Source organism: Vicugna pacos, chromosome 12 (genome assembly GCF_048564905.1).
Source record: "Vicugna pacos chromosome 12, VicPac4, whole genome shotgun sequence".
NCBI classification, from domain to species: Eukaryota; Metazoa; Chordata; class Mammalia; order Artiodactyla; family Camelidae; genus Vicugna; species Vicugna pacos.
This window is the reverse complement of record NC_132998.1, coordinates 28,957,086-28,974,788: the sequence shown is the minus strand read 5'-3', so window position 1 is coordinate 28,974,788 and position 17,703 is coordinate 28,957,086. Positions and strand designations below refer to the sequence as shown.

Sequence of the window (17,703 nt, the reverse complement as noted above, 5' to 3'; positions counted from 1 at the left end):
TCCGCAGGCTGAGCTCTGCCTCCGTAAGCACCCCAACCCAGTCAGTCATTCACACTTTTCTTGCAGGATAACAAAGGGAATAAAGGAGCTCCGAGTTCACCAGATAAGACAGACGCTCCTGAATTATATCCAAAATAGTCTGTGTGTGCTGTGTGTGTGCCTGTGTTATGTATAATGATGCAAATGTTTGTGTTTTTCTAAAAACAGAATACACAGCTGTCTCCAGATTCTCAAGGGGCCCTATTACTCTCTCTGCTGCACAGAAAAAGCACATTTCTGGTTATACAGTTAAGTATCTTTGGCCATTATTAATATACATTCTTATTATAGATATTCTTAGAACCTCCTGAAGTATTCTTCAGAATCTCTGTTTTGAGCTCTTACCTCAAAAAAAGGGGCTCCATGGTCAAATTTCTTTGGGAAGTACCATGCCTACATCCTCCCTCTCAGAGAGTCGTGTATTTCACTAGCTCTAATAAGCCTATCTGTAAAGAAGCTTCTTTAACATATATTTTCCATATTTCTTTAACCAAATCTCTCACAAGATAGAACACAGTCCTGAGAAACACTAGTCTAATTTTTAAATTATCTCACAGGTATCCCTCGGACTGAGGAAGGGTTTGAATCTTACCCTTATTCTCTGCACACTACGTTGTGTACACACAGCCCTTACTGAACACCAGTCGAGAACTCTAAGTAAATCCGTCACCACCCTATAAAAGCTGCTTCTAACACTTCGCACTAAACCCCATACTTCCTTCCACAACTCAATTTACTTCAGAGCTCCAGCCAAGGAGTCAAATGTTCTAAAAGGACGAGGCTCTGAGACGACTTCTGAAGTGGGGGAAATCCACCAGGCTACCCAAGTGTGTGACTGGAGCAACTCCTGAAGGGACAGGAATGTTCCACTCTGTATGTAACAGGACAGGATGATTATCTGATGAGCACACAGGGAAGGCCAGGGACTAAGTGCAAAGAAGATGCGCACAAAGATATAGCACAACAGAGAATACAGACCCCACACAAATACATCCAGCCCTTAAAATTATAATCACTCACTGTCCCAGCCAAGAGGAGCCCGAGGAGACATGACAACTAAGTAAATGCAGTGCGCTATTCTGGATGGGATCCAGGAGTAGAAAAGACACTAGGTTAAAAACTAAGGAATTCTGAATTAAATATGGGCTTTGGTTAATACTGACACATGTTATCAATATTGGTTAATTGTGACAAATGTATCTAAAGGGTTCTGTATCCAATTCCAAAGTGAGTTCTTCCCCACATAGACAATTCTTGGACACAGCAGGGTGTCCTTCGATACAATTCAATTCTGACACCTTCTGGGAAGAGCATCAGACCCTACAGGTTAAAGGCTTGGTCCTACAAGACTGTCCCCAGCCCAACTTCAATTTCAAGTCCAGGTTGTCACCTGTGCCTCTGACAGACCGGCTACAGATTGCAGGTTCCAATAACCCCCTCCTCAGGTTCAATTAATTTACTAGAGTGGCTCACAGAACTCAGAAACACTTCACTTTCTAGATCTCGAGTTTACCATAAAAGGAGGTAACTCAGGAACAGCCAGAAGGAAGAAATGCGTAAAGCAAGGAGTTTCCGAGTCCTCCCAAGGCGCACCACTCTCCCAGAATCAATCTCCACGTGTTCAGAAGATTGGAAGCACTTGGAACCCCACCCTTCTGGGTTTTTACAGAGGCATTTATAGGATCTTCATCACACAGGCATTTATGAAGCCCTCATTACACAAGCAATGATTAAATCATTGGTGGCTGGCAACTGACGCCATCTCCAGCCCCTCTCCACGCTCCAGAGCGGGTTGGGATGCAAAGACACAAAGTTCTAACTCTCTAATCAAAAGATAGGGCTTCCAGCACCCAGGCCCCAACCTTTGGTTGCCTAGGGCTACTCCAAAAGTCACCTAATTAACATAACCAAAGACACTTTATCCATCTTAGGAAATTCTAAGGGTCTCAGGATCTCTGTGCCATATTTCTTATTGTAAATCACAGTATCATCATTCCATCATCATGTGGGAGGTTAGTAATAGGAGAAATTGCATATAGGGTTTATAGAAGAATGCAATTTTCCTGAAATCTAAAAATGATCTAAAAATACAATTTTTTTTAAGTTTTAAAAAGTTAAAAAAAAAAAGTGGAAGAGAAAGGGTAAAACAAAGAGTAAAAATCATCTCTTGCCTGAGCAGGCTTCCTTCTGGTAGCCTCTTCAAAGAGAAAACACCTGAACGGATTGTTTGGCTTAAGGCAAGAGATAAAACACCAGAAAGCAATTATCAGGGAGATTACAAAATTCTTTTGTTCTCTTGTAAACTGGGGGGGAAATTAAAACTGTATGTTTTGGTATGAATATCAGTATTTCTTCTGAGCTCTCACTCCTACAGACACAGTTCGAGGGTCAGCCTCCAGCCTCCGAGAGCCTTTCTGCATCCCCAGCACCTCCCAGCAGTGATCTGCTCTGGTGTCAGCATCCCTGTCTCCAGTCCCCGGGGCTGATGTTTATCTACCCTAAACTGAACTGTCACTTCTCTGTTTAGCCACCTCCCTCCCCATCTGGTCAACTGGGGTCTCACGCTTGGCAGGGGCAGGTGCTCAACGACTGTGGGCCCTTCCTTCTCAGACACATCCATCTGTGAATCAACAGCCTTCAAGCCTGCTGCAAGGTGCTTCATAAATGCTTGGTGAACGAATGCAAGTTGGGCATGTGTACTCATATAGACTTCAGCTAAAGGACGGTAGGGGTAGTGCGGCCCCAGGCAGGGTGGAGGAGGAAAGTCCCTGTGTTCTCAGGGGTGAGACAGGAACCACGTGGGTAAGTGCTGGGGGCGTGAAGATGGCATGGGGTACCCCGAATACTGATTCACAGACATGCAACACTTGAAAAGGCTCACACATTTAGTCCAGTGGCTTCATTCTACAGAGAGAACCCAAAGCCTCGAGAGACTAGGTGGCTTATTCAAAAGCCACATATGGTAAGCCCTAAGCTAAAGGAGACCCAGACCCTAGAGCTAACTACCCCGTCTCCACTGCTTACTAAGCCTGTCTAAGACCGAAAGTTATTTAGTAACCAGCCACAATAGCTCCTAGCAGCTGAGCACCTGTGCCTGGCGCCAAGCCCACACTAGAAATCCTCACTTCATCCCCACATTACAGTTGAGAAAACTGAGGTCAGAGACTAAAGCAACTTGCCACCAAAGTCGCAGTGCTAATAAGTTCAAAATCTCTCTCAAGCTGTCCTACTCCAAGACTCCTCTGGCATTATCCCACACCAAAGCCCAACTCGGGCCCAAAGCTGATCTTTATTACCCAACCCTTCAGCTGTCTCATCTGCCAGGCACCGTTCTAAACACCTTTCGTGGATGGACTCACTCAGTCCTTGCCACAACCCCATGACGCTGGTACCACAAGCATCCATCTGCATTTTACAGATGAGGATCCTGGGGCTTTGTGACATCCCCAGAGTCTCACAAACTGCAGCAGCAAATCTGGCCCATAAAATTGAAATGGCAAAAATTTTGCCTGTAAACTAAACACACAATTACCATTCAGCCAAGCAATGGCATTTAGGGAAATGAAAAAACATGTTCACACAAAACCTGTACACAAATGTTTATAGCAGCTTTATTTGTAACGGTCAAAAACTGGGGAGCAACCAAGACGTCCTTCCACAAGTGAAGTATGATTGATCATTTCACTGTGGTTAAACAGTGGTTAAACTTTGATATATATGAGCCATGGAATACTAAGCAATAGAAAGGAATGCACTATTGATATACAATGCATGCAACAATTTGGATAAATCTCCAGGAAATCATGCCAGTTCCAATAAAGCCAATTCCAAAAGGTCGCATACTGTATGAGTCCATACATAAAACATTTTGAAGTGACAAAACCTGGAGAACAGATAGTGCTCCAGGACTCAGGGAGAGCATCAGGAAGGAGGTGGTTGCGGTTATAAAGATAATATGAGGAGTCTTTGCAGTGAATTGTTCAGTATCTTGACTGTGGTGTTGGACACACAAACCAACATGTAATAAAACTGTACAGAGCTAAACATACACATAAGTAAAACCAGGGGATTCTGAGTAAGATCTGTGGGTTGTGCCAATGTCAGTATACTGTTTGTGATACTGTACTACTGCTTTCCAAAATGCTGCCATTGAGAGAAACTGGTAAAAGGTTATGCTGTACCTCCCTGTATCAATTCTTACAACTGCATGTCATACAATTATCTCAATTTAAAATTTCATCTAAAAAAAAAAAAGCTTGCCAGCCCAAAAGCTGAGCTAGATCATCTTTTACATTTCTTTCACCTGAGATCTGCAATTTCCAAAGTCTCCAAAGCCAATCCTCTTGCCACCACACAGTACTTCAAACACCGATGCGAAGTTAAACTCTGAGCAACAGAAAACTACGACACCAAGCCCTATTTCACAGAATTCTGCACAGCTAGCCATTTTGAGTTCCCTCAGAAAATTATTCCAATTACCGAAAATAAGCCTCCTGCATTCTTTCATTAAACTGACTTCTGGTCAAAAGATGGAAAATGTGATTCTACAAAATGTTCTCTCCACCAAATAGTCTCTCCCTATCTCTCTGTGCCATCCCCTCCCCCCAAATAAAGTCTGTGTAAAAATTTCTGTTCTAAATCTTCCCTGAAAGAAACAGCACCAATGAATTATCACTGGCTCTTTACACCAGTTCCCAAATGGCCAGCTGCTACCGCAAGGCAATGAGGAAATAAGATAATGGGTTAGGGGCTGAGACAGACCCCAGGTCAAGCTGTGACCTTGGCCAGGTTCCTTAAACTTGAGTCTGGCTTCTCTTATTTATAGGATGGGGATGTGGCACCTCTTTCATAGGTATGGGGAAGAATTCAGGGAGACAATTTATGCGTCTGACATTAGTATTTACTCGATGCTCTTTCGTCCCTCCCCGTTTCCCTTACCAACAACCAAAACAAGCTGATTTTATGTTCATCTGGCCACAAAGCGATCACTCCCTGGAATCCCTTCCGCGCTGAGGTTAGTGGATAACTCGGAACACTCCCAAACTGGACCCAACCTATTCCAAGCACAGCAAATCCTACCCTATCCCCTAAGACAAAGAAGGAAAATAAATCAGCCTCCAAACGCTGCCACCTGCCCCGCAGCCGGAATCCAGGGTAACCCGCCGCCTGCCGGACTCCGGCTGTTACTATTATATCGCTCATTAATAACAATACCTAACGGTGCGTGGGGGTGACCGTCTCCCAGGTGATGTCTGTGGAACCCTCGGGAGAGCCTAAATAGCATCCAATTCAGATTTCTGGCTAAAAATCTCAAGAATTTACAAAACGGCTTTCCCGGATAGGAGAAAAGCAAGAGTTGTAAAGTTTCTGGAGGCGCATTTTTCTGCGTTTCCCGGAACCGCACGGCAGAGGCGATGCCGCCCGCGGTTGGGGTTGGGGACCACCGAGGGTCACGATGGGGGCGGGGGGAGCGGCTCTGGAGGTCAGCAGCGGACCCGCGTGGGTCCGACGGTGCCGGCTTCCCCGCTGACCGCGTGGCCGGGGACCTGGCGCCCCAGCCCGGCGGGGAGGAGACCCCCAAGCACTGGAGGTTCAGGGTGGGGGGCGCCGCCGCACTCACCGTCCGTGCTCCTCTTCGCCTCCCGGTAGCGCTCCCACAGGTAGTGCTTCATGCCCGGGGCGGTCCCAGGTGCTGTGCACAAGGGCCGCGCGGAAGCCGCGCGCGACCGGCCCCGGGCCGCAGTTTCGCAGCCGCCCCGCAGGGCCGCCGCCGCCGCCCTCGCACCGGCCCCACGAGCCGCCGCCGCCGCCGCGGCCATGCCTGCCGCCGCCCCGCTGCGAGTGGCGCCCCAGGGCCGGTGCTCTGCCCGCGCTCTGCCCGGTGGGCGGGCGGGTCCCGGCGGGTCCCTGCGTCGGAGCACGTGGCGGCGCGGCCCGCCCCTCCGGCCGCCGCGGGGGCGGGGCCTGGCCCGCCCGAGTGTGGGCCGGGCGGCGGGCGCCAAGAGAGGAGTCTGCAGCGACCACTTCTTGACCGTGTGACTGTGCGAAAGCGAACGCCTCATGGAATGAAATGACTCGTCGCGGGCCCTGGTCCACGAGACGCGACTCCGGCGCCGCCCGCCGAGCTCCACAGCACATTCCTCCGGCGGCCTGTGACTGCCCCCCAACTCTGGCTGCACGGACAGTGTGCTTCTGGCCCCACCTCCAGGAATTGACCTCTCCACACTAATGGCCTCTGACGTCTGGACCTCCCCTGGATCGCGGGGGCGGGTCTAGGACGTCCCCCGCCCCACGCCGCCCCTATCTTGGATCCTTCTAGTCCCACCGGTGAGTGGGCAGCTGGACCCGGCGTCCACACGTGGGCTGATATGCCTGAAGGGCACCCCCATTGCACAGCCTGGAAGGCCAGTGCCCTCCCGAGATTTCTGCCTCGAGAGGGAGGTCTCTGGGGACAGCACTCCGCCTGCTCCTGCCCATAGTGTACCTGTCTTCTTTCAGACCTGCGAGGCTGCACCGGTGCGGTGCATTGTGGTCCCACCAAAGCCAAATAAACAGTAAACGTCACCACGCGACATTTCTGTGTGGACTGAGTCAGACTTAGCTCCAGCAGGAAAGGTCTGATGCGGCCCACCCAGAACCTTTGCCAGTGCACCGCAAGGACTTGCCAAGCTACCCAGTGGTCAGGGTTGAGCAGAGGCCGGACTGAAGAGAATAACCCTCAAGGCTGACACTCTGCCTGGGAAACTACGCTGCCATGTGTGAAATAAGTGGAGCACGATTTAAGACTAATCAGCCAAAGCATTAGTGTATGCTTAAGCTGTGGGCTGGAGGGGTCCGGAGATGTTTTCAAGGGGAAAGGTGGCCTCGGGATTTGACCATGACAGACAACAGCTACTATTTATTGAAAGCTTGCTGTGTGCGTTTTCTCAGGCAATCCTCTCAGTAATCCTGAAAAGTAGGCACCATAGTTTCTCCCATTTTACAAATAATGAAACTAAGACTAAGAGAAATAAAATAGCAGTCTTAAAGTCACACAGCTGAGCCCATTTTTCCATTTGGATTCCTAATGTAGTAGATAGGATTTGGTTGGGCGATGAGGAAGAAGGAAGCCAAGAAGTAATCCTTAACAGTGAGTAGGTAATATCTTACAGATCACTGACAAAATGAAAGGCAATTAAACTGTTTACAACTGATATCAAATCCATGGACTCTAATACTTTAAAATTACTTTATGGTTTTAGTTTATTCCAATTTATATCTTTTCTTATTCATGCTACCTAAAAAAGATTTGATGATAGCAAATGCAAATTTTGTTTATATGAGCATTAATTCATAAGTTCATAGATAAACAATAGCAATATAAAATAACACGATTAGAACTTTAATAACATTGGTTCAGTGTACTTTTAGATATGGAACCCTGTGAGATCAGCATTTTTCTACCTACCATAGAAATGTGAATCACTTAAAAATTGTTCTTTTTAGCTACAATCTGTTACAATATTTTAAGGGGCTAAAAAAATAAAATCCCCAGAACTTGATCATCACCACTCCTAAGAGTTTTACAAGAAAATATCTCATCAGAGTTCTAAATAAAGACAAGTAGAAAAAAATTACAGACACGAAAGAACCCATGATAATTTTTATTCTTTCTTAGTATCATTTGAGGTCTTCATCAGTTTTGTTTCAAACTGAGATCTTCTCTGAGAAAAACACTTCTGAGAAATTGAACTGTAATCTAGGCTATGAAAAAGCCACTTTTCTGCGATGATCTCAGATACAGATTCCCGGGGTTATTTGTGCTAAGAGACTCTAGCAGGAGATGCTGGTAAATTGTGGTAATTTGGCCTTTTTCACTTCCACTTTTAGCTGACAAAATCCTTTGCCATGAAAGCTTTACTATGCCGTCCGTTTTACCCAAAGATAAAATCTAAGAGGAATAATCTTTCTTTTTCTTTGTTGCTTCTTTTTCTGGGTTATTCCGTATTTTAACATTACTTTGTCTCTTCTGTCGGGTCTTTTCCTCAGCAAAAATGGAAATAATGGGTCTCAAGACCTTTTTCCCTCTTCCAGACGCACATTTTGATTTATCTGAAATTGTATGAAGGGCCTTTTAGCTCCCTGCAGCTTATCTGCATCTGTGCACATTGCAGAGCTCACTGTGTTAGAATTCTGAGCGCTATGGTAGTTTAATTTAAGTAAGTGCTCCCATAATGAGGCACCATTCCTAAGACCCTCAGAATATTGCTGGTTCATGAATTGAGGCCAACATCTCCTACCCCAGATCCGCTCAATTTCCCTTAGGAGGCTGAAAAAGATCAAAAGTTGCCAAGAGGTCATTTATATAACATGAATAGCCTGCAGCATATATATATATATTTTTGAGACATAAAACAGAAACTTACTGCAGGATTCCATGGATCAATGAATGAGAAGATTTCAGGTAGGTTGCCCTTAAATCGAGTGACCTGTACAAATAGCCCACAGCCTCCATCATGACTTGATGACAAGAGTCACTTATCAACAATTGACCTGCTGGATATTTGAAAATAAGAATATTAGAATTTTTAAAGGACTTCTGGCTTCACACATTTAAAAAAGAAAGATAAAAATATTATAAAAGGCAGCATTGGAACATCACCTATTGCAGTATTCCTGCCAAAGATGTTTAACCTGAGTCTAATTACCAGAAAACAATCAGATACAAATTGGAGGACATTGGGGCAGGAAGGGTAGGGCAGAACCTGACGTAGGCTCTTCAAAAATGGCAGTGTCATGAAAGGCAAAATAAGCCTACTTAAATGTTCTAGACCAAAGGAGACAACCAAGTGCGCTGGAAGAGCCTCAAAAGGACTCTGGATCCAAAAGTAAACACCTGGAAAGAACATTTACTAGGACACCTGGGGATATTTGCATGTGGATTGTACATTAATCATCTTTCATAATGGGTAAACTTCCTGAGTTTGATCATTGTACTGTGGTTATGTAGGGGAATGTCCTTGTTCTCAGACGATACATGCTGAAATATTTAGAGATAGAAGTGTCCTATCTACAATTTTCAAATAGTCAAAAAAAAACACCTATATATATATGTGTGTGTGTGTGTGTCTATATGAATCTGTTGTGTTTGTGCGTGTGTGTGTGTGTGAAATTGAACTGTAATCTGGGCTATGAAAAAGCCACTTTTCTGTGATGAGCTCAGATATGGATTTCCAGGGATTATTTATGCTAAGAGACCCTAGCAGGGGCTGCCGGTAAATTGTGGTAATTTGGCCTTTGGTAATTTGGTTTGAAAGAGAGAAAGAACGCAAATGTGACCAAAATGTTAACAACTGGTGACTATAGATGAAAGGTACATAGGTGTCCATAATATAACGCCAGGTGCCATTGTCAACAATGCAATTCTCTAAAATATATGAAAAGTGAAAAAAAAATATTACAGTCAAGTTATAAGTGGTACTCGTTTAATTCACTTTACCCACTTATAAGGCTGCTTTTAAGGGGCTGAATTTAGACCATTGATTATAAACATAATGGAAGGCTGATGCATGTAGAGAGCAATCTGGGTATGTGATAAGAGACTGCTGGGTATTTAAGGTTTAAAAAAAAAACTTGACAGATGACCCAACCAGCATCCCCAAATTAATATTAATAATAAAAACTGCAATTATGTAAGTAATTACCATCTATCAGGCCTGTGTAATCCTGTAAGGTATAAACTATCATCACTTGTCGCTGTCTTTGTAATTTGTTCTTTTTAATAAGACATACATCCACATGGTTCAAAAATGAAAATGGATAAAGACATGAAGTAAAAAGTATCCTCCCATCCTAGTACCTATCTGTGCAGTCTTCTCCTAAAACAAGTGCCCTTTCAGACAATTTTTTGTGCATGTCCATTGACTTTTAAAAACAGGAAACCCGAAGGAGGTTAAGTAACTTGGTCCAGTTTGTGGTGGAACGATCTTGGGTCGCCTCACCCACAAGCCCTTGTCCTTGACTGCTACACTAGGTTGCCTCTTTCCCTGTGCTGGGTTGTCCTGAGTGTCCACCATGGCTTCTATCTGCAGAGATGTTCTCTCTGTAGCTCCATTTCATGGGTCATGGCCCAGATCTCATATTGCCCGCAGGCTGTGCTGAAAATCTGTTAGGGATTTTCAGCTGTTGGCTCTGCTTAGCAATCTATGTCTGTATTCCTTCTTTTTGAATTATTTCCATGACTCCCTATGAGGTTCCCAGTTGCCCCAGTCGAGCTCAGCAGAAGGCACTTGTGAAATACCCTGCTCAGGATGGCCACGTTGCATTGGCCTCAACAGGCTTTAAAAAGTAAAGTGGAGAATAGAGCCAGAATGTCTCATGTGGTGGCTGAGCAAGAACTCATTCTGAGATCCTCTGGATGCTGATAACCAGATCCCACAGACTGCTCATTCTGCCTGAGGCCCTTTAAGAGGTTCTGACTTGCTGGGGGATTAAGATGTCACACACACCCGCTGCTGGTACCCCTGACACACACCACTGCATGCTTGTGCCCCCTACTCCTTGTTGGCCACCACATTGGCTCCTTAGGTCCCTTTACCCTCATGACCCCTTCTGGACCTGTACCTATAGCTTTGACCTCATAACTTTCTTGAACACAATCTGATTATCTCTTTCTAGCAGCAAGTATAGTAGTCGTCAGGAAAAGACATGGGGCCAACCCCAGTCCACGCCATCCTCCCTCAGGCTCGGGACTACCTGGGCCGTACTATCCAGCCTGGTCAGTTCTGTCAGCTGAGGCAAGAGGAAAGACCTGGATGGGTTCATTCAAATTAAAGCGAGGAGCCTCCTCCCACTTCAAATCTTCATTCCAGATGAGGAAGGAACTTAACACTTAATTGTAGACTCTGTTTGTAGTTTTAAATACAGCATCTCATTAAATCTTCAGAATAACTGTATAGGCAGAGATTCCTTTCCTCTTTCGGTTGATAAGAAAATTGAGACTCAGAGAGTTTATGTCCATAAGCCCAGAAAATAGCAGAACTGGGATTTAACTCCAGGTGCCTAGATCCTAGGACCATAACTTCCAGAAGTGGAAAAAGAGAACACCATTCTCCCTTTTGCATTGGTTCCTTAAGAGATTTTCCATGGAAAAGGAACCATCAGTTACCCTTTCCATTTGGTACATCTGGACAGCCACATTCACCTTAAGTCCGATAGAGTTTGAACTGGGGGTGGGAATGAGGAGAGGTTGCACTAACTTGCTTGAAAATCTGTTCTCAGATTTTAAATGGTACATTTTCCTAGTCCCCCCTACCCCCCTTTTTTTTCAGTGCTTAGGATTAAAAATAAAGTGGTATCTTTATTATTTCCTCTGGAAAAAGAAAGATATTTTATCAAAGATAGTCCTCTGTCCTCTTAAGTAATCTAAAGTACAACTTTTTTTAGTCTTTATTCTACTGAAATTTGAGCCTATTACTCTTGCTTCACATAATATTTACTGTTACCTAATGGGTAGATTTTTACAATGCCAGTCCTGTGTTTACTTCCTCACCAGACCCACACCTGTAATTCAGGTGGTTGTCACCACGTATCAAGGAAAATCACAGGTGTTGGTGGAGAGCCTCAGGAAGTTTCTCTGAATGAGCCCAGGCTCTGCGGACACTGCCCAACAGATAATGAGCTTCCCCACTGTTCTGGGTTAAAAAGAGGAGACAATTACAGGCTGAAAATGTGTCATGAGATAGGGGAATATGCAGTATTTACAGGTTCTTTGTTGAAAGTTTCTTTTTGTTTGATAAGTATGCTATGTCTAAAGTTTCCTTGTCAGGAGTCCTTCAGTTTGAGAAATTAAACTTGTTGCCTCATTCTTTCAATAACTGTCTGTTTATAAACAGATTGAGGAGGGAGATAGCTGTTCATCACTGTCCCAAAAGAAGCAAAAGGTTACAACTGGATATATCCATTGGCCTTTGATTTCTGCCCTAAAGAAAACAATAAAAACCAGGGGGAATGGCTTTTTACCTCCATTGCCTCCACTGAGACCACTGGCTATTCTGCTCAGAGGGACTGGCTGCGGATGGCAGGCAGCCAGCTCTGTCTTCTGCCCCCAGTGCGGCAGAAGCTCACTCTACCAACTCAAGGGGCTCAGCCTCTGCAGAGGCCTTTTTTTGGGCAGAGGGAACAGATTCATTGTTCTCTTACACAGGTCTTTGTCCCTAACATTCCACCTAAATTGATGGTTCCCCATGACCATTTGTTGCTAAATGCAATGGTCTGTTCTCCATCTGGTGGTCAGTTCTCAGCCCTTCCTTTCTTGGCTTGCATGATTTTACTGATTCTCAGCCTACTTCTAGAGTTATTCTTCATCTTTTGCTACCACTCTTTCCTCTGCTCACCCCTTACACACAGCATTCTCCCAAGTTCTGTCTCCTGCCATCTTCTTATCTTGTATTCTTCTTGGCTGTTTGAACTATTCTACAGGGTTGGGCCAGCCATTGTACACTAAGGACTCCCAAATGTTCTTCTCCAGCTCAGTCTTCTAGCTGCTAAGCATATATTCTTCTGCCTACTGAGTGTCTCCACTTACATGAGAAATTTAAACTCAACATGCCCCCAGTTAGCTCATCATGGCTCCCACCCCAACCTCTTAACATGTGCTTCCTACCTTGGAATCCACCTTGTTGCCCTGGCCTTGGGTATAGCCATAAACTGGGGAATGCCTCTGACTCATCCCTTTCCCCCACCTTCCATACTCAGTCAAGCACTAAACCCTGTTGGATTTAACTACTAACTTGCAAATACTACCCCTTTCTCTCTATTTCTGCTGTCCCTGTCTTAGTTAACACAGGAGAGTCTCCAGTCTCCCCTCAACCAATTCCATCCTCTATTCAGCCACGAGAGTGTTGTATCCAAAATACAGATCTACCCGTGACCCTCCGTGCTAGAAATCCTACAGCATCTCCAATGCCGAACCCTTTAACATGGTAGACAAGATTTTCCATGCCCTAAATCTTGCTGATTTGTCCAACATCAGCTCCCAAGCCTCCCCATTCCAGAGGTTCCACCACCCTGATTCACTCTTCCTGGCCTTTGCTCATGCTAGTCTTTTTGCTTGAAGTGCTCTTCCTCACGTTCTTCACCAGACAAACACCTGCTAGGACACACAGCCAGCTCACTTTCTCTGGAATGTCTTACTTGTTGCCCCTTTCCGGTGCTTCCCCACACCCTCTGCCCACGTCTGTCACTGCACATATCACAGTAGATCTCAGTTCTTTTTTATGCGCTTATCTTCCCAACAAGACCACAAACTCCGGGAGCCCACAAACAGTAGAGAGAGTGCAGGATTTAGGGTCAGAGGACTGGATTCCAGATCCTAAATCTATCACTTAGTCTCGGTCTTTCTGAGCCTCAATGATTCCCATATTTAATTGATAGAATTGAGGTAAGTCATATGGCATATCTGCTATTTCCTCAGCTTGAAAATAGCTGGGTACTGTAGACAAAAACAAACAAACAAACATTGCCTGCCATTTCAGTAAAAAAAAAAAAAAAAAAGAATGTTGCCCACCCATTGAGCCATCGGCCACTGCAGCCGCCCTGGATGATGTGCCCCGAAGGAAATTCAGGAGGGAGAAAAACGGGATACTGGCCCTAGATAGTCAAGACACATATTAAAGGAATAATTTCAATGAGCCCAGTCTCTTCTACCTACCTATACATAGAAAAGCCCTAAATTCACTAACTTGAGAAGTCAGTTTTTGTGAGTAGCAGTAATCTTTTGACATTCAACTACATGGTTTGTTTTTTGGTTTGTTTTGTTTCAGCAAAAACTCCTATATCCTGGCTCCTCCATTACTTCTTTGAAACAGTTCCTCAGAGCTATCAGAAAGGCTGTATCCGGGGATATATAGTCCTCAATAATGTCCCCAAAATAAAACCTAATCCTCAACTTTTAGGTTATGCTTTTTCCTTTTTTCAGTCGACAGTCATTTCGAGTCCCTTCCAGGCTTAAAAGTTTTCTAAGCTTATGAGGGCTATTTGACATTCCTGCAACCAAGAGCATTTACAAATTTATAACCTATTAAAAAGTATTAAACATACACAAGTGAAAAGGAAGCTCTGCTAACAGACAGAGTTGGATTGCTCAGTTAACCAGGTCCCTCTCTTTCCTCTGCAGAACTTTCCACCTGATGCCCAGGGCAAACTAAATGCCTGCAGCTACCACGCTCATCTCCCCACTGTGCTGGCATGCTTCTGTTCCTAACCGTTGGGTTCTAGCCTGACCAAGAGTCAAACGGTTTCGTTTAGTCTAATTTTGGTCATTAAATTAAGTGTATACAAACTGATATAAGAGTGCAAGGAAAAAGTTGTTTTCTATGAAAAATAGGCTGAATGCTTTGGAATTCTTTCAAATGATGAGTAGACAAGAAAACGGTAAAAGACTGACGGGGAGGCAGAAGGATCTTGTCCAGAAGCATCACGATTGTCTAAGTTCTTGCCCTACAGACATCAAAACTAGAAAGTGGGTGATGCATTTTGAAAAAGTTGACATCTAATTCCAATCAGAAAATCCATTAAAAAAAAAAAAAGACCTTGACTCTAAATGTTAAAGTTCAGGTAAAGAGTTACATTTACATGTTGAAGTTAAAATTAAAATGTAAAGTTTGTATCACTTACCTGACTTTGTGGATTAAGGGACCTCCTGCCACAGACAGGAGGACTCTGGGTAAATCAAGCATTTAAAAAAAAAGACTGACTCACCTCACTGAAAGTCACCCACTTGAGCCTTTGTTTAATTTCTTCCTTCTAAATGTGACTGAGATGCTTGGCATTTCTTCTGTAAAAGAATCCCAGGGAGAGGGAAGTATCATAACGTTCACCTACCATACTTCATCCAAAATAAACACTTCAGTATGGAACACTCAGCTTGACATCGTGGAATATGAGAAACCATATTTCTGTTTTTTCCTCCCACTGAAATGACTTCTCAATAGGCGGATTTAAACACTTATCAGGGAAGGAGAACAAAAAAAAATTGGACTGTTCCAGAGGCAGCATGGAACATAAATCACAAAAACCCTCTTTTTATATCAGGATTAGTACTAAAATCTCTATAGTTTTGTTAGGTTAAGATTTGATTTTGAAGCTGGATTGAAGTTGAGAGGAGAAGAGCTGCACAGGAAATATTGAATCGAAAGAGATCTCATTTTTTATTAAGTGCCTCACGAAAATGTGATCAGAAGAAACAAACTTTAAGACTATCTCCCTCTCACAAATCCATCATTTTAATACATATTTACCATAATCTCCTGCAAAAAAAAAATGTTGTGAGTATAACCAAAATCTGAATGATCATTACTGGAAGCCCACTATTTTCATGCCCCTTGGAAGATGACACCTTTCCCCTATTGCAATAGTCCCAAATAAAACCTGTTTTTAATGCTTTAAGGTGTAGTAAAAATTTGTTGAATGAATTTATAAACAAATGACTGTAATTAAGATTAAAATACCCTTAATAATCAATACTTGCTTTTCTAAAGTGGAAGGGTAAATCTGAACCAGCAAAGACATTTCCTCCATCCTACATTCATTCACTCAGCAACGTTTTATGGAGCACCTACTATGTGCCAGCCACTGTACTAGGAGCTGGGCATACAATGGTGGAGAAGACAGATCAAGTCCCTTCTTTTAACAAGAAAGCATGTTTTTAAAAAAATGAATACACAAATACATAATTTTAGGTAGTGCCTAAAATTATGTGCTATGAAGAAAAAGAGAGTTGAGTGAAGAGGTAATGAGGGTGGGGGTTAATTTTACACAGGATGGACAGGGAATTCACTTCACCCCAAAATTGTAGACAGAATTTTGACAGCCTTGATGAGTTCTAAATAATTCTAAACAGTTTCCAAAAAAAATCTTCTAAATAGAATAAGCCCATCAGAGGATCACTGCAGCCTTCAGTCTTAAACCTCCACTTGCCCACAGGCAGGACTGCCTTCAAATCAGTGCACCGCCTGGGTTCTCCCACCACTGCCTGTTTTCTTACTTCTTCACTTCTTGTCCCACCCTTTCTCATAGCCCTTCTGACAGCTCCTGGTCAGTCTCTTTCACATCTTTGTTTATTCCTACCTTTGTCCATGCAGATCCCCTGCCCAGACATGCCCTCTTCTCTGCCAACTAACACCCTCCATCTTCCTTAAGCATCCCTCCAAAGAGGCTCTCCCTGGGAAATCTCCGGCTACTGGTCACTGCCTCCCTTAAAAGTAGACATGGAGTAGTAACCCTGCAGAGGGCCTCCCAGAGTGCTACACCCTTATGTCACAGATGGGGCCCAGAGACACACCTGGGCCAGAGCATGTGTGACTTGGCAGAGGTCACATAACTGATTACAGCCAGGCTAAAACTAAAACCCAGTTCAATCTCCTCCAACCAGGCTATCCTTTAAATCTTTCATGTGCTGTATATTTTATTGTAGGTTTGTTTTGCCTCCTAACAAAATAAGAATTTGCTCAAAGGCAGAAGTTATCTTGTTTTGTTTTTGTACCCCCCAGCTACAAAACCTAGGGCGGTTCTTCCAGCACAGGGAATCTAGTTCCCATCTATGTGCTTGTCTGTTACCACATTCAGAAACGATCAAGACAGATTGTCATTTGAATTGAAATACAGGCCATATGGCATTCATAAAGTTCATCTTGAGGGACCTTGCGGACCATTTCAAAGTGGTAAGCAGCCCATGAAGAGCACCCAAGGGAGACAAACTGCAGACAAAGGAAGCAGTTTCCTACAAGAGCCTCCAATCCAGAGTCACAAACACAGATGCAAACAATGACTTGCAATTGAGCTGCCACTCACACAGGCAGCTTTATGCTGAATGCTCCGGGGGAGCTCCAAGGTAGGAGGCTTGTCTGTCTGAACACGGTGAATGACTCTCCCAGACCACCCCAGATCTACAAACTAGTCAGGTTAAGATAACACATCCTTATGATTCTGTCATGCATTACAGTGTATAAAGCACTTAAACCCTTACTGAGTAGATGCAGTTGTAAGCGTCACATCCCATAGTCCTTTTTCTTCCTCAGTGCAGCAATACATAGTGTAGACTTTTAAGAGGATGGCTTTGATGACCAGTGCTTGGTAATGCTTTCACTACAGAGGCCCCAAGACTTCCTTAAAAATGACTAACGATCAGTCCCAACTCCATGTTGCTGTAGCTCCCTTCGCAGTGCGTGGAGTCCACACGGGCACACTCCATCTAGAGAGACATTTTCCATCACAGGCAGGTAAAGGGGATCATGACACGTCACCCCGAAGCAGGCCACACTGACACGAGGTTTATTATGAGTTGAGGCATTTGAGTTCCTGAAACCCCTTCTGTGCCTAATAGCAGAGCCTCCCTCAAAGGATTCAAGTGTTATAAATCCCCTCCCTGGGAGGAGAGGGAGCCAGCACCACACCCAGACACTGTCACAAACTATCATATCATCTTTTCTCCTAAGGGCCTATCTATCCTTCCAAAAAGTCACGTGCTTCTCCACGAACACCTGTCCTCCCCCTCTCTTTCCCCTGCTGAGTTAGTATCCAGACCCCAAGTTCAAGCCGCCCCTTGATGTTGCTCCTCACTAAGTAAGTGTGAAGCACATGCTAATAAACCTCTGGTTTTTCTCTTGTTAATCAGTCTTTTCTTAG

General features: G+C 44.2%; 1 protein-coding gene and 1 pseudogene across 1 annotated transcript in view; both read right to left on the bottom strand.

Annotated features, from left to right (window-relative positions):
* NT5DC3 (5'-nucleotidase domain containing 3) overlaps window positions 1-5,944 on the bottom strand; it is a 57,958-nt gene extending 52,014 nt beyond the window's left edge. Inside the window, exon 1 of the mRNA XM_072973137.1 lies at window positions 5,660-5,944. Coding sequence (XP_072829238.1) covers window positions 5,660-5,858 — 199 coding nt within the window. The 5' untranslated portion in view covers window positions 5,859-5,944. The remainder of the gene's footprint in view (window positions 1-5,659) is intronic.
* Window positions 5,945-7,667: 1,723 nt separating this feature from the next.
* Window positions 7,668-17,703, bottom strand: part of LOC116282590 (putative tetratricopeptide repeat protein 41) — a 52,644-nt pseudogene continuing 42,608 nt past the window's right edge.